Raw genomic sequence first — 26,170 nt, 5'->3', positions numbered from 1 at the left:
CCTTATATGCGTCGCCATGGCTGCTCGTGGTGGCCACTAAGGAGCAGCGGGGGCGGTCGGTCCGCCATGGCTGCGGTGAGGTGCGGAGCTATGGTTGGTGGGGCAGTTTAATGCCGTTGTCGGTAGGTAGCTGCAGGCGTCGAAGGCCACCGGAGCGCCGCCGCCTCCCTTGTGCGCATCCGCAAAGCAGAGAGAGGAACGGCGAACGAGAGATGGGGATCGAGAGTTAATTGCAAGGAACTACCACACTTCAGCACATTGTAACGGATCAGTACCACTAGTCGCTTCTGTTACAAATCAGTACCATCTTAGAGCCTAATTGTTGCAAAACGGAATGACCATCGTATTGACGCTGTATCTGACCAGCAGGGCCCGCCTGCAGGTGACACGTGGCACATATTTTTGCAGAAAGCCCCCTTGGATTATACGTAATCACGTAGATGTCCTTCGCAGAAATCTAAAAAAGATTGCCACAGGCGGGATTCGAACCAGCGAACCCCCGCGTCACACGGCATGGCGCTGCCTCTACACCACACGCGCTCAGTTCTTTTTGAAAACAAACTCCAACTTTATTCATTTGTAATAAGTAGTACATCGTTTGTGAGGAACATTACAATTTCACTTAAAGGCTTCTCAAACCAATCAGAAGTCAAAGAAAATCTAGCTAATCTAGCAAGCTCATGAGCTACTTTATTTGTTTCCCTATTACAGTGCTCAAATCTAGCAGTAATGAAATCACATGCATAATGAAAACAGTCTTCGAAGATTGCTGCCGCCGCACCCGCCGACTGCCCTCCATCATTCATAGAGTCAATCACCTCCATATTATCCGAATTTACGATAATGCGATTGCATCCCGCCCTTTGCGCCAATGTTAGACCAAATTTGAGAGCTCTAGCCTCTGCCATCAGCACATCCGTGCAAAAATCTATTCTCTCATTCCCTCCAGCAATAGACCTGCCTCTGTCATCTCTAAGCACTGCTCCCATTGTCCCCCTAATAAGGTCGTGATCAAAGGAAGCATCAACGTTGAGTTTAACAAAACCTCTTGAAGGGCAAGACCAGCTCTCGTTCTTCACAGACGCCTTGGGGGGATAATGCATTAACAAAATTTGTGGTAAGGGCAAGGATTCCCATTGAAATCTGCGTTACATTTTGTATTTTCTCATTGTGAACCAACTTTCGTCTTTCCCACCATAGGTACCATGCTTAGATAGCAATCATCTCACGCACATTGTGGCAACCCAATATCCACAAATCTTGATCTGGTAGGAGTAGTAGGTACTCCAGCACCGCCCCTCCTGCACGATCAATCTCGCAAGCTTTTTCAATGATATCATCGAGTCCCAGTCTTTTCCAAACCTCCTTTGCTTTAGTACACCGGAACAACATATGTTTTGTATCTTCTAAGCCCTCAGAGCAAATTGGGCAGATGGGTGAAACCTTCATATGTCTATTAGCTAGCGTAACTCTGCACGGGATAGTACCATGTAGCATTCGCCATAAGAATATTTTAACTTTTGCCGGACATGCTAATTTCCATATCTTACTCCAAATAGGATTAACTGTGGTTCGCCCCATACCATTAGAGTGTTTCAATTTGCTTCCATACTGGTGATTCCACTCCACATAGTAGGCTGACCTAACTGAGAATATTCCATTTTTCATATAATTCCAGGCAACAAAGTCTTGCATATCATATTGCGGTAGGGGAATTGAGAGAATCCTTTGTACATCGATCGGCCACATAGTTTGCCTAATCAGGTCTCCATCCCAAGTATTATAGACAGGATCAATGAGATCACCTACCTTAGTTAACAGGTTACCTCCCTTAGGCGTTACAATTTTCCTACTGGCATAGTTTGGGATCCAGGCATCTTCCCAAATATTAATGTTATGTCCGTTCCCCACACGCAAAATATAACCACGTTTCGGAGTATTTATGCCCGCCATGATGCTTTGCCATGTAAAGGAAGAACCTTTCTTGAGCTTAACATTTAACAGGTCGCCATGGGGGTAATATTTTGCCCTTAGGATAGAAGCACACAAAGAATCAGGATTATCCAAAAGACGCCATGCTTGTTTGGCCAACAATGCCAAATTAAAACAGTGAATATCACGAAATCCCATCCCTCCTTGATTTTTTGGTACACATAATTTCCACCAGGGCATCCAGTGCATTCTCCTCTGATTCTCCTCATCTCCCCACCAGAAATGCGCTATCGCGTCGATGATTACTTTGCAATTTTTTTAGGAATTTTAAAGACTGACATTGCATAGGTGGGTATGGCTTGGATCACAGCCTTGAGCAGGATTTCCTTTCCCCCAGTAGACAGTAATTTTTCCTTTCAGCCACTAATTCTACTGACAATACGTTCAATTAAAATTTGGAAACAATCTGTTTTATCTAACCCAACATTTGCTGGCAAACCCAGATATTTATCACTAAGGGCCTCCGTCATTATATTCAATGTTGCGCAAAGTTGTGCTCTAATCTCCACCTTCGTGTTAGGACTGAAAAAATGCTGGATTTTTCAACGCTAACTAATTGTCCCGATGCCTCACAATATAGATCAAGCGCAACTTTCAGAGCTTCTCCACTTTGTTTGTTAGCTTTCATAAGAATTAAGGAATCATCTGCAAAGAGAAGATTAGTTATCCATGGGGCGTCTCTACAAACTCTTACACCTGAGATTTTTCCATTTTCCTCCGCATGTGACAATAGGGCATTCAAACCTTCAGTGCACAACAAGAAAAGGTATGGTGACAATGGGTCACCCTGTCTTAATCCCCTTGTAGGCTTGAAGTTCTCACTTTCCTCCGTATTAATTCTAACTCTATATTCGACTGTTGAAATGCACCGCATAATAAGATTTACGCATTCTTGATGGAAGCCCAGTCTCAACATAATTTCTTTCATGAAGGGCCACTCTACTCTGTCATAAGCCTTGTGCATATCAAGTTTAATAGCGCACAAACCTTCCCTACCTTCTCTCTTTTTATTGTGTGAAAGCATTCGTAAGCAACAAGAATATTATCAGTTATCAGTCTGCCAGGCACGAAAGCACTCTGAGTAGGGCTGATAATATCAGGCAAAAGGATCTTCAAACGAGAAGCCACCATTTTTGCAATTATTTTATATAGCACATTACATAAGCTTATTGGCCTGAATTGGGTTACCTTTTCCGGTGAGTTGATCATTGGGATCATCACAATTGCAGTATCGTTCCAGCCGTCTGGGATGGTACATGTATTGATTGCTTGTAGGACCTCCTCAACCAAATCATCCCCTAGCATGGGCCAGAATCTTTTATAGAAGATAGCATGTAATCCATCTGGGCCTGGGGCTTTTAGATCCCCGATATCAAACAATGCCTTACGAACGTCTTTGGCCGTATACGGGGCTAGGAGAGCGTTGTTCATCTCAGTAGAAACTCTCCTACGAACAAGGGGCAAAACCTCTTGGTTTGGTTGTTGTACTTCTGACGTGAAGAGTTTTGAAAAATAATCAGTGATATGGTCCTTCAACTCCTTATCTTCCCTCCAAACTCCCGAATCATCTAGTAATTTTTTTAATATTATTCCTTTTCTTCCTGGCCGTGGCCGCGTTATGGAAAAACGACGTATTTCGATCCCTGTGCATCAACCAATTCGCACGCCCTCTTTGTAGCCAAAAGATTTCCTCTTGGTCCAAAAGATTCTCAATTACCAGGATAATCTCCTTCTGACGACACCGGGATTCAGTATTCATTGGACCACGTCTCAATCTCTCTAACTCTTTTTTCAATTTTTTAATTCTCCGCTTAGGACCCTTAAGAATCTCACGGTCCCAGTGGTGCAAATCGGCATGGACGGCTTTCATACGGTCAGCAAGGGAAGGACCAACGCCTGTTAACTTTGCTTTTTCCCAATATGCCTTGACGATTTCATTAACAGTCTCTTCTTTTAGCCATTTGGCTTCAAATTGTTTTACACACCCCGTCGATCGTCTAAAAATACTATCACCCAGATAGTTCGTATCCAGGACCAGCGGACGGTGGTCAGAGTGAACATGTTCTTCGTTAATCACAGCCGCACGAGAAAATTTATGAGCCCACCCTAGATTGCACACTGCACGGTCAAGACGCTCTCGAATGTCACCTCTACTCCAAGTAAAGGGATCGCCGATATATCCTAAATCCTCCAACCCACAGTCCATAAGACCTTCATGGAATTCCCTCATCATGCCATTTGGTCTCATATTACCACCCTCTTTCTTCGAAGTATATAATATTTCATTGAAATCCCCCAAAATTACCCAAGGATGGTTCCCCTTGCGATGCAGATTACGAATGTCTTCCCAAGATAAACTGCGATCGTTCCAGTTCGGACGACCATAAAAGCCAGTGAACCGCCATTGTACAATATTTTCATTCATGACTAGGACATCAATAAAATAAGGCGAAACATAATTCAACTCGATATTACACTTTATATTCTTTCGCCCTTAATAAACAAATAAAAGAACCAAAAAATAAGGCGGTCGTCAGGATCTGAACCAGCGCTGAACCGGATCTCATGCGCGCGGTAACCACTACAACACACAGGTGCATAGCTCTTGTTAAACGGGCTGCAGGACAATTTGCACAGCCAGGTTTTTTTAGACAAATGCGAATACTAATTAATTACATAGGTTACTTCAAAAAAAATTTAATTACATAGGTGCATGCGCCTACAGCCACCGGCTCGAAATTGTTGTACAATTTGGATAAAATATCTTCAAATTATTACATTATTAAACATGCGGCAGGGCCCATTTGCAATGTAAATATTTTTTTAAAAATCCAAAGAATACCAAAGAACTGAAAAGTGATAAAAGAAATCCGAAACAAAAAAACACATAAAAAATTGAATTTATATATTTTAAAAAATGCTCAATGTATATAACAGAACTGTTCATCGTATATTAAACAATATACAGTAATTTTCATTGTGTTTTCCGAAAAAAATAGTGCATACTAAACCTATGTAAAAAAGAAATGTAAAATAATAAAAGAATAACGAAGATCTGAAAAACATAAAAAAAATCCAAAATAAAAAACACGTACAAATAAATGGAACTTATATATTTTTAAAAAGTTCATTGTATATTTAAAAATTGTTCAATGTATATAACAAAATTTTGTATTTATACAATAATGTTCAGTGTGTATTTGCAAAAAATATTGCATACTACACCTATAATATATACAATAGAAATGTAAAAAAACATGAAAACCCGAAGAATAGCGAAGATCTGTAAAAAGATAAAATAAATCGAAAACAAAAATAACATACAAAAAAAGGAAAATGTCGGGACGTGTCTAAACTAGATAAAAACACTATGTCTCATTTTTTACGCGAGCATGTGTGTGAGGTGTTGGTGTTGGTTAGTGTGCGCACGCCGTCCGTCGCTGGCGCAGGTTTGAATCCTGGTGGCATCGTCATTTTTCTTTTTGTTTTATTTATTAACAGTAAAAGATATAAAGCATTAGTATCCTAGTCTGAATAACTGAGCTTGGCTGGTGTGGTGACAGCGTCGCGCGCGCACAAGCGGGACTTCCGCAAAGTGCATGTGCATGATTAAATATAATGCAAGGGGGCTTTCTGCAAAAACATATGGCACGTGTCACCCGACAGGCGGGCCCTCCTGGTCAGAAACAGCATCAATACAGTATGATACGGTGGTTTAGACCGTTTTGCAACAATTAGGCTCTGAGATGGTACTGATTTGCAACAGAAGCGACTAGTGGGACTGATCCGTTACAACGTGCTGAAGTGTGGTAGTTCCTTGCAATTAACTCGGGGATCAATGCTGTCCCGTGGCGTGGTCAATCGATGCAAAGGGCAAATTGGGGATTTCATCATGGGTCCCACTTGACAGGGGCAAAAGATCAAGGTGTGAAGTAACGTGTGGCAAAAAATCAATTACAAAGTAACCGGTGGCAGATTGTCAAAATACAAAGTAAGAAGGGGCAAAAAATCAAAAACCCCAGAACATGAGGGTTCCTCCGCCACCGCCACACCCACATCCATCCTCTCTGCGGTGTTCGTCTGCGTTCTGCCGTCGCCAAATCCGGTCGAGATCGGCAGGATTCGTCGCATCTCGTGCGACGCCCGGCCACTGTGCTCCACCTGCCGCCGGCCTTAGTTCCCTTCATCGCCGAGGATGAGCACGCACCAAATTTCCATGCCTTCCACCTGTAGTTGGCCTCCTTCCGGTTCCCTTCATCGCCGAGGACGAGCACGTACCAAATTCCCATGAGGGAAAATTGGGGATTTCATCATGGGTCCCACTTGACAGGGGCAAAAGATCAAGGTGTGAAGTAACGTGGGGCAAAAAATCAATTACAAAGTAATCGGTGGCAGATTGTCAAAGTACAAAGTAAGAAGGGGCAAAAAATCAAAAACCCCAGAACATGAGGGTTCCTCCGCCGCCGCCACACCCACATCCATCCTCTCTGCGGTGTCCGTCCGCGTTCTGCCGTCGCCAAATCCGGTCGAGATCGGCAGGATTCGTCGCATCTCACGCAACGCCCGGCCGCTGTGCTCCACCTGCCGCCGGCCTTAGTTCCCTTCATCGCCGAGGATGAGCACGCACCAAATTTCCATGCCTTCCACCTGTAGTTGGCCTCCTTCCGGTTCCCTTCGTCGCCGAGGACGAGCACGACCAAATTCCCATGCCTTTTCCATCCCTGCCGATGTCGAGTTGTTCCCATTGGAAAAAAATAGCACGCTATAGCGCCGCTAATAGCACGCTATAGTGTGTAGAGAATTGCCTTGTTAAATTAATTCATGTACAATGTCTTATTAATAGCAAGTTGTAGCGCGCTATAGCACGCTAATAGCATATTTTCAGGACCACGTTATTTTTTTCATTGTTTATTGTTCCCAACCAAAGGAACAGATCAAGGCCATGGGATCCAGCTGGTGAGAGTCCCCCGGCTGCATCACCTTGCGGAACGCATGGCGGGGTGGAGCATGGATTAGCTGCTCGTCGGCCATGCGGGGAGCACGGACGAGCTGCTCATCGGCGTCCATCCAGTGCACCCAACCCCCGCCAACGACGGCCGCCCAGCAACCTCGACGGCGCGCGCCTCCAGCATCCCGAGCATTAGCGGCAACCTCACTGGGCGAGCTCCTCCTACCTCCGGAGGAGGTGCATGAGCCGTGCCCGGCCATCACACGCCCGTGGCCGTGGCCAACAACAACCTTCAGGCCGCGTCAGCGTTCGGTGGCATGCGCATGCTCTCCACTGGTTGATTTATATGCGAGATTTTTTTGAGTGGGGGCAGCACCCATGGGCGTTGTGTACATGTTCAATTCACACAACAGCTTCTCTGATGACTTCCTCACCTTAAAGAGCGTCTCCAATAGCTTGTCTATATGATTGTCTATACTACTTTTTCACAATGTGAGCCCAAAATGGAGGTCCAACAGCTTGTGTAAATAGATGTCCAAACATGCACATCTTCTAAATCCACCTCCACAATGTCCAGGCCTGGACGATGTGAAGGCATCGTCCATAGCTCAACCGCAGCCACTTTTTCTCCCTCCCGCCAACTCCGTCGCCCTTTCTCCCGCCAAGTCGCTTGCTCTGGAGACAAAGAGGACGCCGCCGCGAGGTCGTCGTCGCGCCACACCACAACATCCCGAGGCGAGGTATGCTCAATTTCTCCTCCCGGCGAGAGAGGGATGAGAGGATAGGATCCAACCTTTGTGGATCTGGCCGTCGCCGCCGCCGCATACGGGTTGCCGCCGCCGCGTATGGGTCGCCACCGCTGCCGTGTCTGGGTCGAGGGAGGGGGCGCCGCTCGGGGGTTGGGGTGGGGGGGGGGGGGTGGGTGGGGGCGCTGCTCGGGGATTGGGGTGGAGGTCGGGGGCGCTGCGGTCGGGGGTTTGGGTCGAGGGCGGGGTCGCCGTCGCCGCCGCGTCTGGGTCGAGGGAGGGGGCTGCTACTGCTGCTGCTAAATATGTGTGCATGCTGAATTTTGCTGCTAAACATGTGTGCATACTGAAGATTGATATTGTTGATGCTAGTTTGGTGATGTATTGTCATGTGAAATTGTATGCTGCTACTGAAGATCAAGAGTGAATTTTGCTGCCCCTGTATGCTGCTACTGCTGATGTATTGTCATATGAAATTTCTGCCATTTTTTGCAGATGGAAGGAGACGAGCGTTTTCTCGACATGTTGAACTTCGGTGTATCACCACAAGTGCCAGATAGTCCAGTTGGGGAGCAAGAGATGCCACCAACTCAAGAAGTGTCTGCATCTGCCAAAGCAAAATCCACTAAAGGAAAGAATTGGTCTAGTCAAGAGGATGAATTGTTGGTGGCAGCATGGTTGCACACCAGTCTGGATGCTGTGATAGGGACAGATCAATCATCAAATTCTTATTGGGGTAGGATTTATGATTACTACAGCACGCGCAAGAAAGTGTCATGGCCGGTGCGTGTTCAAAATGCAATCACTTGTCGTTGGAGCACTATTAATGAACAAGTCAGCAAGTTTTGTGGATACTATCAGCAAATTCTTAATAGAAACCAAAGTGGGGTAACTATCGCTCAGCAGGTACGCATCCATCTTTTTAGTTTGGTTCTAAACTTTCATATGTTTTGTGAGAGTTTAATAGCCTTTTTATTTGTGTAGCAAGCCCAGGCACTTGTTTTATACAAGTCCAAAGATCCTAAAAACAGGCCATTTGCATTAATGCATTGCTGGTTAGAGTTGCAAAAGCATCCGAAGTGGGAGAATCGTGTGGTTTCGAAGGGGCCTCCGAAAAAGCAGAAGAAGACCTCGGATGCAAGTCCAGGTACAACTTCTAATGATGAAGACTTCGGATCCACTGATGCTCTTGATACAGAGATAAGGCCTGATGGTAATAAGCGAGATAAAGAACGTTTACGGAAAGTTAAAGCTTCTGCTTCCGATGCTCTTGCTCCCAAGTTATCATTAGAAACTGTGTGGGCACAAAAGCTAGAGAAGGCCGAGGCGAAAGAGGCCGCGAAGAATGCTCGTTATGAGCGAGCATTTGAATTGCAGGAGAAGCAAATTGCATTGCAGGAGAGGCAGATGGCAAACCAGGAGAGGGAGAGACAGATGGCAAACCAAGAGAGGGAGAGGCAAATGACAATCAAGGAGAGGGAGATGGCACAGAAACAGTTTGAGTTAGAAGAGAAGATCATGTCCATGGACACTAGTACTATGAGTGGGGCACAACAACAATTCTACATCAACAAGCAGAATGAGATTGCCGCTCGCCGATAGAACACATCAGGTTTGTCGTGTAAACTATTTGTCATGTCAACTATTTGCCGTGTGAACTGCTTATTGTCTAAACTAGTTGTGAAAGCATTGCAGTATATTGGAAACATTGCATTATGCCATAACTGAAATAGTACATGATAAGATTCAACTACATTATTACAACTGCGTACATAATCATTCATCTCCAAACTTCTGCCAGATGTGCTCAACTAGATCATCTTGAAGCAGAGAGTGAAATGCTCTGTTTGTGATCCGTTGATTCATTTGAATAAACACACTCAATTGTTCCGCATGAGAACGAGATGGGACCACCTTTACTCCCATAGAGTCGTAGTTGTAGTCTCGTGGACCGCTGTCTCGCTCGTCGTCAACTATCATATTGTGCATTATGATGCAAGCTTTCATTAGATCACCAATTTCTTTGCGTTTCCAACCTTTGGCAGGTCCCCGAACAATAGCAAAGCGGGATTGCAGAACTCCAAAGGCTCTCTCCACATCCTTTCTGGCTCCCTCTTGTCTTTTGGCGAAATGTTTCTTTTTTCTGCCTTCTGGAGATGGTATGGTCTTCACAAATGTTGCCCATGGTGGGTATATACCATCTGCAAGGTAATACCCCATTGTGTACGGATGACCATTGATGGTATAATTCACTTCTGGAGCTTGACCTTCGGATAGCTTTGCAAACAGAGGTGAACGTTGAAGAACATTTATGTCATTGAGAGACCCTGGTAAACCAAAGAATGCATGCCAAATCCAAAGATCCTTCGATGCAACTGCCTCCAGAATCATTGTGGGCTTATTCACATGACCTTTAAACATGCCATGCCATTTTTTAGGACAATTTTTCCAAGTCCAATGCATGCAATCTATACACCCTAACATACCAGGAAAACCTCTTTGCTCCCCTATGTCAAGTAATCTAGCAGTATCTTCTCCATTTGGAGATCTCAGATACTGGTCCCCAAAGACTTCACAAATAGCTATCACAAACTTTTTGCAAGATGCTAGATTAGTAGATTCTCCAGACCGACAATACTCATCCGCGGCATCGGCGGCATATCCATACGTTAGCAGTCGCATTGCAGCTGTCATCTTTTGCAGAGGATGCAATCCAAGAGCTCCAGCAGAATTTCTTTTTTGCTTAAAATAACTATTATGCTCAAGTGCTGCTTCAGCTATGCGATTAAATAAATTACGAGACATTCTATACCTGTGCGAATAAACACATGAGATAGGGAGATGAAAAATAGGCAGATACAGAATATTGTAGTAATACTAACCTTCGACAAAAATAACTTTCGGGAAAGGTGGGATTTTCTTTGAAGTAGTCGTCCCACAGTAGAACAAATCCAGCATCTCTTCCGCGATACAAATACTGCTGTCCCAGCGTGGAACCGCCATGACGTCGAGCATTTGCCTCCTCTTCCTCATCGCACTCCGCAAATGCTGCAAGAATTAGTTCGTGCTTGTCCGATGAAGACGACGACGACGAATTCATGAGCATATCCAAAACAAACACTGTTTCACTCATTGTGTTGTAGGAGAGGAGACAGGCGGACTCGGAAGAGAGATGAGACAAGCACAAGATGGAATGATTTGAGAGAGGTGAGAAGGGGTGGTATATATAGGCCTGGAATATAGCCGTTGGAATAGAGCTGTTGGAATGGAGCCGTTGGAAATAGAGCCGTTTGAAAAGTGTCTGTTGAAAATATAGCCGTTTGAAAAGTAGCCGTTAACATTGTAATAAGTAAATTGTTGAATTACTGTTAAAATGGTAGTTGAATTGGTAGTTACAAAATAATACTAAAATATTAGAGAGAGAATATAGATGTTCTGTATATAGACGTTCTGTTGCAAAACTGGATGTCTATATGAGGGAATCTTTTTAGACCATTGTCTATATGGATATATAGACATCCAAATATACACAAGCTACTGGAGATGCTGTCAGACACAATTTAGCAACAGTCAATAGATGCCTAATAGGTTTGTTCGCTGCTTCTGAATGTTCATAATGTGTAAAACGATTCAATTTTACTATGATTTTGCTTGAGAAGTTGAATCTGCAAAGTCCTGATAACATTGACTATATACTCCCAACTCTGCAGGCCAACTCTGGATGGGTTTCCAATGTGCCTCCGGCCTCCCCATTTTTTGGGGAATCTACTCCAATGAGTGAATCATAGCCACCAATAAACAGGCACCCAGTGAAGATGTCACACTTTGATGTGAAATGCCTGGTACAAATCCTTTTAGTGCTCCCTGGAAGTGTCAAATGACTTTAGACCAATTCTAGCGTTGAACCTATTATCATTTTATATAGAGATCACATTCATCACCAGGAAGGGTCAAGATGTTCCGCATCAAAGGCGTCGGCAGTGCTACAAGAGTTGAAGAAAGAAGAGGATTTGATGTTGTTACTACTATCTGTGAAGTGTCAAACCTGCCGAAGAAGGCATGCCAATTTTTCTCTTTGTGTTCTGATGCCTATAAATAAACCCAAGAGTGAGAAAAGTGTTGGCGAACAGATAACAAAAGCTAACCAGACTCATATCAGAAAATTATGGTAGCAATAAATTGTACTATGTTTTAGGGAACCATATAACAAAGCCGCTTACTATGGTATAAAAAAGTAGCACAGTCAATTGTGTACCTTTACAACTGAGAAACAGGGGATATGCTGGGGGGAAATGGCACATGGTAAAAGCACAAACTTCAAATGAATGCTCATGTCTTCTTTCCATAAAAGAGAACTCTTATCATATTGTGGTTGATTACAAGAACTACACTTAATTGATTTGTTTTCTATTAGGCAGAAAATATGTTGTTGACGGGGATTTTAAAAAGCTTGAGGTGGTACCGAACGGGAAGCAGGTGAATTTCTTTTGTTAATTGTCATACAGGTCCAACGCTTCTACTGTGTTCTAACCTCCCGCCTGGTAGTATCTTCTATAATGGTGTTGTGACCTGGCTTGATCTTCTGCATTATATATACTTACAATTTCCTCCATGTATCGTGTGTATGCTAATTGTTTTCCTGTACTGTGATATGTCAATGCCGATTTTACTCATCAGTCTTATATTTGTGTCACAGTTCATGGAGTTATTCAAGGTATCATCTTTTTGATATAGAGGTGACATCCCCATTGTGTACTACAAACTTGAACTGGTACTACACTTTCCTATCGTTAGTATATCAATTGATCAAGCACTTGATTTCTATTACTACCAATTGTGTCTTTCTGACTGAACCTGTGGTAGCTCCATGCTATGGCACTCATTCCCCCTCATACCATGGTATTCTTGGTTCTGGGTAATGGATGTATGGCTTCATGTATGTTCATCTCTATTTGGCATGATTTGCAGCGAGTTTCTCTGGTGTCTATTCTGATTCCAGTGCATTGTTCTTTCTAGCAGGACAGTGCTTGTGTTAATACCTATGGTAGAATAGCACATATTATGATTAATAAACTACAATTAATCTGCATGTTGAGTAAGCAAGATGGTCAACCATCAAATTGAGTGCTAGCATTAAGCTTACATCCTGGTCGTTCCTTCTCTCCCTTCTCTGTTTTGCTATGATGTGAATATTCTTAATTTTGAATACTTGCAGGTACCTTCTGAACTGAACTTTGAACACTTGCAGCTTCTGAACTGAATTTTGAAGCATGCACACAACTTGATTTCAAGCATCGGGTTGACTTGAGGCCTAACATCAGTGAGGTCAGAGACGACAGTTCATGGCGGTGGCTGTCGACAACGGCCAGGACGCCAGGTTGGCCGTCTACCATCTGCTCCAGCCCGCTTCATATATTGTCCTTCTCCCCCTCTACTTTTTTACGTACGTCTCTCACCTCCGTTTCTTTTCCTTTTACAGAAAAAAACTAGCACGTCTCTCTCCCTCGCGCGAGTGTTGAATCAGTCGTGTGAAACTTTTGTGTGACATTTCAATGCGCAATACGTGCTCGGGTGTCGCCGCCACTCCATGCCTGCTGCAACATCAGCCCTCCCATTTATGCAGTGTCCCCACCACCGGGGCGGTAGCCCGTGCAGCCACCTCAAGCATCCTCCGCTACCCATGCCATGTCCCCTGTGTGACGCGGGATCTGCCTCATCGGGCGAGGAAACCAGAACCTCGGCCGCCATCTTACACGCGTCGGCATGCACCTCAGTATGCGGTGAGAATGATGCATTTCCCAATGGGACATCTTTCTTCAGAAAACTTTATGTTCTTACAAGGATAATTTACAAGATCGTGGTATTGTCGTAACAGCTACTGGTGACATAGTTTTCAGTAGCCATGGCGACATCACGTGATCCTTATGAGCAGAACCATCATGACAAAACAAACTGGTCAATAGAATTCATAAAGTTGCAGTTTATTTGCTCTATTCAATAATGCTTTTAGTTTCAATGAAAATTGTTAACTGGACTCCCATGATTGCGGTGGTCTATTATTCTGGAAAAAGTAGTTTTATCGCCTTTTAATGTTTTCATTCACATCGATGGTCATATATGCTGTCTGGCAAGATGCGAGTTATCAACCACTTAGTTCTTATATTTCTTTCCATCACAGATTTGGACAATTAATTAGCTTTCGTTGCATCATGCTTCTGGATATAATGAATAAAATGATGTACCGGTTGGATTACTTCTTCATCAACCTATGTTCCACTCAACATTCATCTTTTGGATTACTTCTTCACCAACTTATGCTCCACTTTACATTTATATCATGGAAAAATAGTTGTCTTTAGTGACCTTGTATATAGTTGTTTTAGCAGGCATGGGTGTTTGCATTTTCTCTTTTCTACCCGTTGCAACGCATGGGCCCTTTTGCTAGTTAAATCATAAAGGAAGCAGCGATATGCCTCATACTTGCATATAGTAGTATTACTGTTCAATACGGAAGCTTGCAACCGCAATACTGAAAGATATACAGCTTTGTGCTCCCATCCCAATGTGAACCAACAGATCCGATAATGAGATCATATGGTAGTACGACCCATAATGAATTTCCGCTTATTAATAAGATTTTCAAAGAATATAGCGAATGGAGCTCTAACTCATATAGTATACTCCCTCTATCTCATAATGTAAAACGTTTTTTCACACTAATGTAGTGTCAAAAAAAGTCTTATATTATGGGATGGAGGGAGTAGTAGTTTTGTATTTGCAGATTAAATTTATCATTTCCTCTGCTTGGCTGTGAGAACAAGGGAAGTCGCATCACAAAATTCTCATGTTGAGGAGCTGTAGAAACAACTGTATGTTAGGAGCAATTTACTGCTAAAGACACGTTCCTGATGCTAGATCTTGAATGTTTCAAGTACACATGATCTGTTTGTTTCTGTAACAAGCAATGCTACTAGGAGTTTACTTGGATTATTGCATGATGTATTAGTAATTTGCTCTTTAAAGTTTTTTTCTTTCCAATTGTGCCATGTCATGTTAGTAAAATATTTTTTCAGACTTCTGAATCATACTAAGAAGCAGCAATATGTGTTTCTTTGCTAGGTGCTCCTAATTAGCCTTTGCTTCCTTTATTTATTTATTTCAGGCTTTAGTGTTACTTTGTTGCATGCATATGCTTGCTGATCTTTTTTAAGCATTTTCTTCGGCTTTGCTGGCGCATTGATGCACAGGATTACAGAAACTTTCAGAACTTACATAAATATAAATTGCAGAGTTTCCGCATTTTGGAATAGACACTCATAACATAAATTAAAATTAATTAGGAACTTTGAGACCATTGTAAAGAGGAGAATGAAATGCAGACAACCATCTTTTGGTTCAGTCAGGTAGGACATTACCTTTTATCGAAGCAGAGAAGGGGGCAATCGTATGAATCATAACTAAGCCAATAAGGGGCACCCTCATGCCCTACCCATACCCGCCAATACCCTACCCACTAACGGGCATTTCACGGGCGCGGCGGCACCGCGCCTTTGCCCAGCTAGTCTATTTTAATATTGACAAACAAAGTTTTGTGGTGCTGGATAAACCCAGTAATTCATGTTGGTTTGCTTGGGTGGTCATACTAGATGGTGATTCTGGTGCATACAAATATGTAGTTTTGTGATATATCTATAGCATATGCTCTACAGTTGAGGAAATGAGTTGATGTTTCTCTGGAACTGAAGGAACAATACAATCTAAATTAGGTGGTACTGAATGTTTGCAAGGAAGTCTCCGAGTGAGTATATAGCCCTACTATTTTGCATTTAAGATGCCATCTTTACATAAAATTAGTTCAGTGTGATTTACAGCTTATTTTAGCAGAGACAATGCTCTGAATTGCTCACTGGATGACTCATACTCTCTCCATTCCTAAATATAAGTCTTTTTTTAGAGATTTTAATATAGACTACATACAGATGTATAATAGACGTAGTTTAGAGTGTAGATTCACTCATTTTGCTCCGTATGTAGTCCATATTGAATTCTTCTACTCCTCTTCCTTATCAGGACACGTGGTAGTGAGAGGATGGTTGAGAAGTTTTGTAGGTTGGATCCCTAAATGAATTAATTGTGAACATTTGCTAAAACAATTTAGTGCAAACCATAAATGGAGCTGTAAAGATTTACTAAATTGTTGTGCTTTATGCTATATTACCTGGACCTTCCTGTTGCATAGTTTAGATGGCATTTGTACACCAACGTTTTACTATTTAGGAGCATTGTGCAGAATCAAAGCTGTTTAGGGCATTACCAAAGACCTGATTTCAAACAACCACGTGACACATGTACTAAGCTATCCAAACTATTCAAAAAAAAAACACCTGATGTCAACAAGAATGATCTTTTATCTGTTCAATTTTTCTTCAGTGCATATGCAGCATACATGTTGAATTTTTGGGGGTTGGTTGGAAGAAAGAAACTATGGTTTTATGGGATCATGATGTTAATGGGGATGTCTCACGGTTTTCGTTTTATTAGATGTGAGGTTACAAGTATTCTGCATTTAGTAGAAAACAATTCATGTCAAACATGCAAAAGAGCTCCATCATCAACCGGCAGAAAACAAACAGTGCCGCAAAGCGTCCCTTTGCTTCTAAGTTTCCACTATAGTTCAATGCTTACATGCCATTGTATCTCTGTCGTTGATGTCCAACGGTTGAGCCCGCATATGTATTACAAGATTAAAGGGTATGATTCCTGTTCCATTTAATATCTACTCCATGGATGAAGCTATGGCAGAAAACTCTAGTCCTATTGAAGCTAATGCAGATCAACCGTGCCCGTTGAGAATCATAGCCAAGACGTTGGCAGGGATTGAATTGGATGGGTCCATAAGATTGCAGCTACAGGAGATGCAGGGTAAATACAGAACAAAAACTCAATGACTCAGCACTGGCTAATACTTGTGTACTTACACAATGTACTTCATGTCATTTGTTAGGAAGCTTTTCATGTGCACAAAGTTCTTTTTGGTGGGAAATACGTAAAACTGCTTGATTGCTACTAATTTCTGCTGCAACTCACAAGGAATACATAATACCTTTTATAGTGATACGAAACATTTAATATCTTTCCAAACATGGCTGAGTATAAAAAAGTACACTGAACTGAATTATTAAGCCTCATTGATTAAACACCAATATAAACGATTAGCAGTACACCGAACTTAGCTCCAGCAGTACACCAATTAGCCTGGTACCCTACAACACATATAACCATGAATAAGCGATGAGACAATATCATGCATAGTTTATAATGACAATCCCTCCGAAAATCACACAGGCATGGTTGGCCAGACGAACTTTTTAGTGACAGCAGTCCACAAACCTAATGTAGATTTCAGAATAAAAAAGCTATGTTCTATGGCCGTTTTTATTTTGCAGAGCACCTAATGAGAAACCGATGTTTTATGCAAGAAAAAAACGACCAATTAACATGATGTTTGTACACCTTACCCTTAATTTATCTTCTTGATCTCTCCTTTACGCTTCACTACTCCAGGCCGGTGTCTTCTCCGTCCACGTCTAGGAACTTGAATGATTTCTTCCTCGTCGTCGGTGACCTCGGCTTGGTAAGTAGCATACCCTTTAGCCTGGTACTCCGCCTGAATCCTCGCATGCTCAGAGCTTATTGAATCATGGTTCTTTTCCAACAGCGCATCAGCCTTCGCCATGGTGGCCCGCACTCCCCGAACGGTGTCGGGCAGCTTCTCCTCTAGCACCGGGGAGAAGATGGGATCAGGGTAATGTACGGATGGCTTGAAAGCCAAGATTAGCTCCAACTCGTCGTCTGGCAGCCGAAAAGTCTTCTTCTTCGTCTTTTTCTTTATCACCTCCTTCTGCTGCACCGCGCTGGCTGCATCATCGTCAATTACGGCCGTATCAGCTATCATCGCCTTCCGCTGCTCCTCGGATGAAATTGAGCTCGACATCGATCAAAACGTTGTAATAGCCTGCGATTTGTTGCAAGACAAAACCAAAAAGCCTCTGAGAGCAATTTATATGAGTCTCGCCGGACGGAGATCTTGTCGGACTCCGCTCCCGGCCCGAATCATGGTCGACCAGTATTACAGATCTAAACGAAATTGGATCGAATCGAACTGAAATCGGGCACCTCCTGCTTGTGGCCCCTAGGTTCTATTCCAAACCTAGCAATCTTGAACAGATGCTGGAGAAGAGAGGGGGTATACCTAACCGGCACTGCGCCGCCGGCCATCTTGGATTAGGCCCAGCCAGGCCTGCGCAGTTTTCGGTCTGTTTGCTTGCCTGACCCGCATCTAAATCTTGGTTCACACAAATCTTAAAGCAGTGCTCAACCAGGCCCGCTGGGAACGGCCGAATCGACAGTTTACAGCGAGCCAGGCTCGAGCGGTGCAGGGGAGGGGAATGCTGCGCTGCGCAGATGTAGGCAGGGAGATGGCGCGAGCAATGGCGCTTCTCTGAAAAAGCGGCGGGACGAATTCGAGTCACCGCAGTCGCCCTATATAGGCAGGGTGACCGCCGCGGCAAAACTCCCGCCAACATTTCCCCTCTCTCGTGCTTTCCCTCTGGCGCGGATCCACTTCGACGAGAGGTAAGCGGTGCAACTACTCCGTCGACCGGTTGACAGCGGCGGCGAATCGACTGCTCCTCTTCTCCGACGTGCCAAGCACCTCCTCCGCGGCTCTTCCGATGGCGTTTGTAGGTTCAATCACCCTCCTTCTCTACTGGTTCTACCTAGATCTGTCGATGTGGTAGGGTTAGATCTTCCGATCTGTTTGACTGTGATGTTGTAGTAGCTAGTTGTGATGGATTTGAAGCATGCTAGGGGTTGTTTTTATGCTGGGAAGCATTGGTAACTAGTGGTCATAGATGGATTGGTAGTATGCTTAGATGTGTGGTATGCTGGTGTGCAAGTGTTGAACAAGATCATCCACGTTGTCAGCCCAGTGGGAACCAGGGTACCATGGCCCGTCCGCCCCAGGCCCGAAGGACAATACTGGTGTTGTGAGTGGAGATCTTTCACGAATTGGAGGGGGCTCCACAAAGAACGCGAAGAACACAAAGGACAAGAGGGGAAATCACAAGAGGAACACTCAAGAACAAGCCCAATGATACGTCTCCGTCGTATCTACTTTTCCTAACGCTTTCCCTCTTGTTTTGGACTCTAATTTGCATGATTTGAATGAAACTAACCCGGACTGACGCTGTTTTCAGTAGAACTACCATGGTGTTGTTTTTGTGCAGAAATAAAAGTTCTCGGATTGGAACGAAACTTTGCGAGGATTTTTTATTCAATAAATAAGAATTTTCGGAGCCAAGATCCACCGGAGGGGGGCACCTGGGTGCGCACAACCCACCAGGGCGCGCCCAGGTGGGTTGTCCCCACCTAGTGGCCCCGCAGACTCCAACCTTGATACTATAAAATCACATATTTCCAGAAAAAATCAAGAAGAAAGAATTATCGCGTTTCACGAGACGGAGCCGCCGCCACCTCCTGTTCTTCATCGGGAGGCCAGATCTGGAGTCCGTTTGGGGCTCCGGAGAGGGGGATCTTCGATCTTCGTCATCACCAACCCTTCTCCATCGCCAATTCCATGATGCTCCCCACCGGGAGTGAGTAATTCCTTCGTAGGCTCGCTGGTCGGTGAGGAGTTGGATGAGATTCATCATGTAATCGAGTTAGTTTTGTTAAGGCATGATCCCTAGTATCCATTATGTTCTGAGATTGATGTTGCTATGACTTTGCCATGCTTAATGCTTGTCACTTTGGGCCCGGGTGGCATGATTTCAGATCTGAACCGTTTATGTTATCACCATTATATCTATGTTCTAGATCCGATCTTGCAAGTTATAGTCACCTACTACGTGTTATGATCCGGCAACCCCGGAGGGACAATAGTCGGGACACTTCCCGGTGATGACCGTAGTTTCAGGAGTTCATGTATTCACCATGTGTTAATGCTTTGTTCCGGTTGTCTATCAAAAGGAGGCCTTAATATCCCTTAGTTTCCAATAGGACCCCGCTGCCATGGGAGGGTAGGACAAAAGATGTCATGCAAGTTCTTTCCATAAGCATGTATGACTATTTACGGAATACATGTCTACATTATATTTATCAACTGGAGCTAGTGCCGTATCGCCCTAGGTTATGACTGTTATATGATGAATATTGTCGCGTTCTGGGAACGGGGGTACCCAGACTTGCCTGCCTGCGGCCCACGGCGTGGCTTCGTCGACGGCCTGGTACGACCCAACTTCGTCAACAACAACTCAAGACCCTCGCGAGGGGCCAAGCCTCACGAGGAGGGCGACACTAAGACCTCCCTGGGGGGCGGCCTCACCTGCAGGCTGCCTCTCGAGGAGCGGAGATATCTATGCAAGGTGCACCTCGCGAGGCTCATATGACGTGAGCCATGACGACCAAGGCCAGGCGGGCGCCAGCGGGCGCAGTGTACCAGCTTCCTCTTTGGTGCCAAGGAGGCAAGCGCAGGCATGGGTTCCTGAGGAATCAAGCAAAGATTTCCATATCGGTGCAACAAGACCAAGACCGCCAGGACGGCAGGATGGAGGTCATCGCGGAGCCCACCACAGCGTCACCACCAGAGGCCTTTGCAGGCGAAGACTACTTTTGTCAGGATAACTTGTAATAGTTGTCTCCCTTCGAATTTGGCCGTTCTAGGATCCATGCCCGCCTACATTTGGGAAGAGGACCAAGGCCACTATAAATAGGACTTAGCCACCACCATAGACGGGATCAGATCCATTCCACCCTGACCAACTCACCATCTCATACGAGCTCAAGAACAACTCACCTCCTGAGGCTGTTCATCCACTGTACTAGTTCATCGTCAGCCCCTCGAGGCAATCCACCACAAAGCTGGAGTAGGGTATTACACCGCAAGATGGCCCGAACCAGGATAAACTGCTGTGTCTCTTGTTCGTTGGGTTCGTCTAGCTAGGTTGTGGATTCGGTGAGCGTGTAGGCAGGGGAGGACGAGTTCTTCGCGCGCACCCCAGAGTTCGAACCTCTCAAGGGTCTGCGGAACCCTAAATCCGACATTTGGCGCGCCAGGTAGGGGTGCGTCGGGGGCTCTCTTCTTCTAGTTGATCCGCCACCGCCCTTTAGCTCAGATGGCCGATGATTTGAGGGCTCATGCCGAGCACTGGGCTGCATGGCCCGCCCAGGTGGTACCGTCCGCCCAGGAAGACCTCTACTCCACACTCCAGGCGGCCCGCACGCCTCCCAACGCCGCAGGACATGGGCGGCGCGAGCCGGCACCGGCCACCCTCGCCCCATGGCGTACGTGCGCCACCACCGAGCGATCTTTGGGCTACGCTGCGGCAACAACACCACACACTCGTCAGGAGCAGGCGAACATGCGAGATGCGATCATCGTGGCGCGGGAGCTGCTGCGTTGTAGGTTGGCGGAGGGAGGCATCGTGAAAGGATCGAGAAGAGGTGTCTAGAGGGGGGGGGGTGATTAGACCCTCAAAAAAGAAAAGTAGCAATTTTTAATTTCTTCAAGTTAAGGTGGAGTTTTAGCACATGTTTAAACATTCACAATACATTTCAAGCAAGCATGGCAAGAGTATATGAGCAGCGGAAAGTAAAGCATGCAATTTGCAAGAAAGTAAAGGGATGGGATTGGAGTGTGCAAACGCAATTGGAGACACGGAGATCTTTGGCGTTGTTCCGATAGGTGGTGCTATCGTACATCCATGTTGGTGGAGACTTCAACCCACGAAGGGTAACGGTTGCGCGAGTCCACGGAGGGCTCCACCCACGAAGGGTCCACGAAGAAGCAACCTTGTCTATCCCACCATGGCCATCGCCCACGAAGGACTTGCCTCACTCGGGTAGATCTTCACAAAGTAGGCGATCTCCTTGCCCTTACAAACTCCTTGGTTCAACTCCACAATCTTGACGGAGGCTCCCAAGTTACACCTAACCAATCTAGGAGACACCACTCTCCAAAAGGTAATAGATGGTGTGTTGATGATGAACTCCTTGCTCTTGTGCTTCAAATGATAGTCTCCCCAACACTCAACTCTCTCTCATAGATTTGGATATGGTGGAAAGGTGATTTGAGTAGAAAGCAACTTGGGGAAGGCTAGAGATCAAGATTCTTGTGGTTGGAATGAAATGTCTTGGTCTCAACACATGAGTAGGTGGTTCTCTCTCAGAAAATGTATGCTGGAAGTGTAGGCACGTTCTGATGGCTTTCTACACGAATGGAGGATGGGTGGAGGGGTATATATAGCCTCCGCACAAAATCTAGCCGTTACACACAATTCACCAAACTCGGTGGGACCGAATCGAGAAACTCGGTCAGACCGATATGGTTCAAAATGTGAACGTTAGAGTTTTCGGTGGGACCGACATGATCAACTCGGTGAGACCGATGTGCTAGGGTTAGGGTAAAACCTCAACTCGGTTTGACCGATTACGCAAACTCGGTGAGACCGATTTTGGTAATGAGCAAACAGAGAGTTGGTCAAGCAAACTCGGTGGGGCCGATTGCTTATCTCGGTGGGAACGAAATAAATGCAACATGCAACAGAGAGTTTGCAAGCCCATCTCGGTGAGACCGAGATCCCATTGGTGAGACCGAACTGATTAGGGTTTCTGGCAGTGGCTATGTCAAGTGAACTCGGTGGCGCCGGATAGATCAAATCGGTGGGGCCGAGTTTGACTTTAGGTTTAGGACATATGTGGAAATGAGAAAGTGGTTGAGGGTTGTGGAGCATATCACTAAGCACTTTTGAGCAAGCAAGCCATTAAGCAACACCTCATCCCCTTTTAATAGTATTGGCTTTCTGATGGACTCAATGTGATCTTGGATCACTAAAATGAAAATGTAGAGTCTTGAGCTTTTGCCAATCTTTGTCCTTAGCATCTTGAAGGGGTTCCACATCCTCTTGTCCATGCCACTCCACTATTGAACTCAACTAAGATACACTGATAAAATATTAGTCCAACAAGAGATATGTTGACATTAATTACCAACATCACCCAGGGAGCACTTGTGCTTTCAATCTCCCCCTTTTTGGTCATTGATGACAACATACATCAAAGCTTTAGATAAAGATATAAGGAATAGCAAGTAAAGCTTTGGAAAGACATGTAACATGCATAGGCCCCCCTACATGTATGCAAACATGTGAGTATGGAATGTAAGAGCATGTGAATGCATAAACATGACAGAGCAAGCAGTGAGTTACATGTATCTTGGCTATATGCATCGGAGCAAATGATCAGAGCAGATGATGTAGATACAGGAAATATACCCTCATGTTCATGAGTCCTTCTTGCAAACAATATGTACATCAGCAAGAGATCCTCATGCACATGAGTGTGATGCATATACTTACCTTGTGGTCTTGAGCTAGCTTTGGAAGTGATGAACCTGAGTAACAAGGTTAGATAACACAAGAACATCTACTAAACAGAGCAAACAACAAACCACAAGAGTACCAAGATTGGGATGACATGTAGAGAGTGAGTACTAGGTACTCTATTGGATATAGACATGTCCCCAAAAAGATATGCAATGAATTCAAAGATTTCCTTCCCTTAGATGTCTTTCTCCCCCTGAATCTTATATGAGATAATGGGAGAAGATAGGGAAAATAAAATCAGAGCAAAACAAGGAAATTAGACCAAAGCGATCATAACATATACTAACATGTCTTTCCCCTCTTGAAGAGATGTGACTTCTCTCCTCTATGGGTACCAAGCATCTGGGAATTCTCTCTCTCCCTTTGATGTGATCTCTCTCTCCCCCTTTGACATCAATTTCCAAGAAGGGATCTTCTGGAGTGTGAGTCAAATAGGTTTGGTCCTTGAGTCACATAACAAAGCAGCATATAGAATGTGATGCAGGTAGAGGACAAGAATCATCGAGTGGAGCTGGAACATATATGCAGGATGCAAATGGCAAAGTGTTTTCTTAGTATTGAATTCGGTTACGCCGAGTTATTTAGTTTGGTGGCACCGAGATGGATTCGGTTCAGCCAAAAGAAACAAATCGGCGAGTCCGAATTCAACTCAGAGAAAACATTTGTCATCTCAGCTCACTAGGCAAATAAGATCTCACAAAGATTTGCAAGGAATTAACTGGAAGATTTGCAATGAATTGGATGCAGGGAATGCAGAACATAGCAAAGAAAAGAAGTCTAGATGAATTTTTTTTGATTAAAGGGAAACACACATGCAAGAAACAAATGCAAGAACTGAGAGAAACACTAGAGAACTTCATCTAGAATTGGTCGGCGACAAAGTCACCTATGTTAGAGTATATTGACTTAGGAGTCAAGTGAGAACACTTGATCATAGGTCATACTCATCGTTTAAGCTCAAAATGGGGTTACCATCTTTCGTTTAAGCATTTTGATGTATTCACATCTTGTTGAGCTGCTTTGACCCATGACTTGGGGTAAAGCTTCTCTAAGATGGAATAACATACCTTGGGTGGTGGTGTTGATCTTGATCATGTAGTTGAACTTGTGTAGGATGCTCAAGGTTGATGTAGCTCATCAAGAGGTGGGAGCACCACTTGTAGTTTGAGTTCATCTACCTACATGGGTTAGACTTGCAAGGAAGAGCACTTGTGTATCCAAAATGACAATCATGAAATTTGATATAAAGAAATTGTCAAAGGATATGTTGAAAGGTTCCATGCTTCCTTGTCTTCAACTACCATATTGTAGAGACTTGGTGATGTAGAGATTGCTCAAAATGTGAGTGATTTGCAATCTCATAGATTTAGATTCATCCAAGTACATATAGGGGTTAGATAGCATGCAAGGGTACAAGTATATATCCAAGACATGTGATCATCATCATAAGAGAAATATCAATGATTAGTCAAAGGCTCATGCCTTGCATGTATCCACATGGAGTTTCTACTCCAAGTTTGCGGCATCAATTATGTTCAATTCACCTCTCAAACGGCAAAACACTTTCTCATCAAGCGTTTTGGTGAATATATCCGCCAATTGCTTATCGGTACGAACATGCTTAAGGTAATGTCTCATTTAGCAACATGATCTCGAATGAAATGATGACGAACTTCAATATGCTTAGTTCGAGAATGTTGCACGGGATTATGAGCAATCTTAATAGCACTTTCATTGTCACAAAGCAATGGAACATGTTTCACATAGATCCCATAATCTTTAAGAGTTTGGGTCATCCAAAGTAATTGAGCACAACATGAACCGGCGGCAATGTATTCCGCTTCGGCGGTGGATAAGGATACCGAGTTTGTTTCTTGGAGGACCAAGACACAAGAGATCTACCAAGAAATTGACAAGTACCCGAAGTGGACTTTCTATCTGTTGGGAATCGTAGCATAATTTTAAAATTTTCCTACGCTCACCAAGATGCATCTATGGAGTATACTAGCAACGAGGGGAAAGGAGTGCATCTACATACCCTTGTAGATCGCGAGCGGAAGCGTTCCAATGAACGTGGATGATGGAGTCGTACTCGCCTGATCCAAATCACCGATGACCGAGTGCCGAACGGACGGCACCTCCGCGTTCAACACACGTACGGTGCAGCGACGTCTCCTCCTTCTTGATCCAGCAAGGGGGAAGGAGAGGTTGATGGAGATCCAGCAGCACGACGGCGTGGTGGTGGATGTAGCGGGATGTCGGCAGGGCTTCGCCGAGCTTCTGCGAGAGAGAGAGGTGTAGCAGGGGAGGAGGGAGGCGCCCAAGGCTGTAATGTTGCTGCCCTCCCTCCCCCCCTTTATATAGGCACCCTGGGAGGGGGGGGCGCTGGCCAAGATCCATCTGGAGGGGGGGGGGGGGCGGCCAAGGGGGGTGACTTGCCCCCCACGGCAAGTGGGGCGCCCCCCACCCTAGGGTTTCCAACCCTAGGCGCAGGGGGGAGGCCCATGGGAGGCGCCCAGCCCACTAGGGGCTGGTTCCCTTCCCACTTCAGCCCACGGGGCCCTCCGGGATAGGTGGCCCCACCCGGTGGACCCCCGGGACCCTTCCGGTGGTCCCGGTACAATACCGGTAACCCCCGAAACTTTCCCGGTGGCCGAAACTTGACTTCCTATATATAATTCTTCACCTCCGGACCATTCCGGAACTCCTCGTGACGTCCGGGATCTCATCCGGGACTCCGAACAACTTTCGGGTTTCCGCATACACATATCTCTACAACCCTAGCGTCACCGAACCTTAAGTGTGTAGACCCTACGGGTTCGGGAGACATGCAGACATGACCGAGACGCCTCTCCGGCCAATAACCAACAGCGGGATATGGATACCCATGTTGGCTCCCACATGTTCCACGACGATCTCATCGGATGAACCACGATGTCGAGGATTCAATCAATCCCGTATGCAATTCCCTTTGTCAATCGGTATGTTACTTGCCCGAGATTCGATCATCGGTATCCCAATACCTTGTTCAATCTCGTTAC

At 44.8% G+C, this 26,170-nt stretch overlaps 2 protein-coding genes across 25 annotated transcripts; one reads left to right on the top strand and one right to left on the bottom strand.

Annotated features, from left to right (window-relative positions):
- Positions 1-6,507: 6,507 nt before the first annotated feature.
- Positions 6,508-17,854, top strand: LOC109732528 (uncharacterized). 24 transcript variants are annotated; one of them, XR_012205464.1, is made up of 13 exons: positions 6,508-7,680; positions 8,182-8,592; positions 8,671-9,298; positions 9,732-9,894; positions 11,397-11,528; positions 11,631-11,743; positions 12,101-12,162; positions 12,383-12,457; positions 12,902-13,063; positions 13,166-13,466; positions 13,562-16,608; positions 17,251-17,320; positions 17,405-17,854. XR_012205464.1 is itself a non-coding variant. In XM_040404506.3 (4 exons), the coding sequence occupies exons 1-3, from the start codon at positions 7,510-7,512 to the stop codon at positions 9,286-9,288; spliced, it is 1,200 nt and encodes a 399-aa protein (XP_040260440.1). In that variant the 5' UTR covers positions 7,367-7,509; the 3' UTR covers positions 9,289-9,298; positions 9,732-9,956. The 24 variants fall into 24 exon arrangements, 1 of the variants encoding a protein (XP_040260440.1); XR_012205459.1 differs by having other exon boundaries at positions 7,367-7,680; positions 11,612-11,743; positions 15,396-16,608; XR_012205458.1 differs by having other exon boundaries at positions 7,367-7,680; positions 11,612-11,743.
- Positions 9,384-10,846, bottom strand: LOC109732527 (protein ALP1-like). The gene is made up of 2 exons (XM_020291682.4): positions 10,569-10,846; positions 9,384-10,498 (listed from the first exon to the last, which is right to left on the bottom strand). Exons 1-2 carry the CDS (start codon positions 10,817-10,819, stop codon positions 9,463-9,465), a joined length of 1,287 nt encoding a protein of 428 aa, XP_020147271.1. The 5' UTR covers positions 10,820-10,846; the 3' UTR covers positions 9,384-9,462.
- Positions 17,855-26,170: the final 8,316 nt, after the last annotated feature.

Source organism: Aegilops tauschii, chromosome 3 (assembly GCF_002575655.3).
Source record: "Aegilops tauschii subsp. strangulata cultivar AL8/78 chromosome 3, Aet v6.0, whole genome shotgun sequence".
In the NCBI taxonomy this organism is placed as follows: Eukaryota; Viridiplantae; Streptophyta; class Magnoliopsida; order Poales; family Poaceae; genus Aegilops; species Aegilops tauschii.
This window is presented reverse-complemented; position numbering and strand designations above follow the sequence as displayed.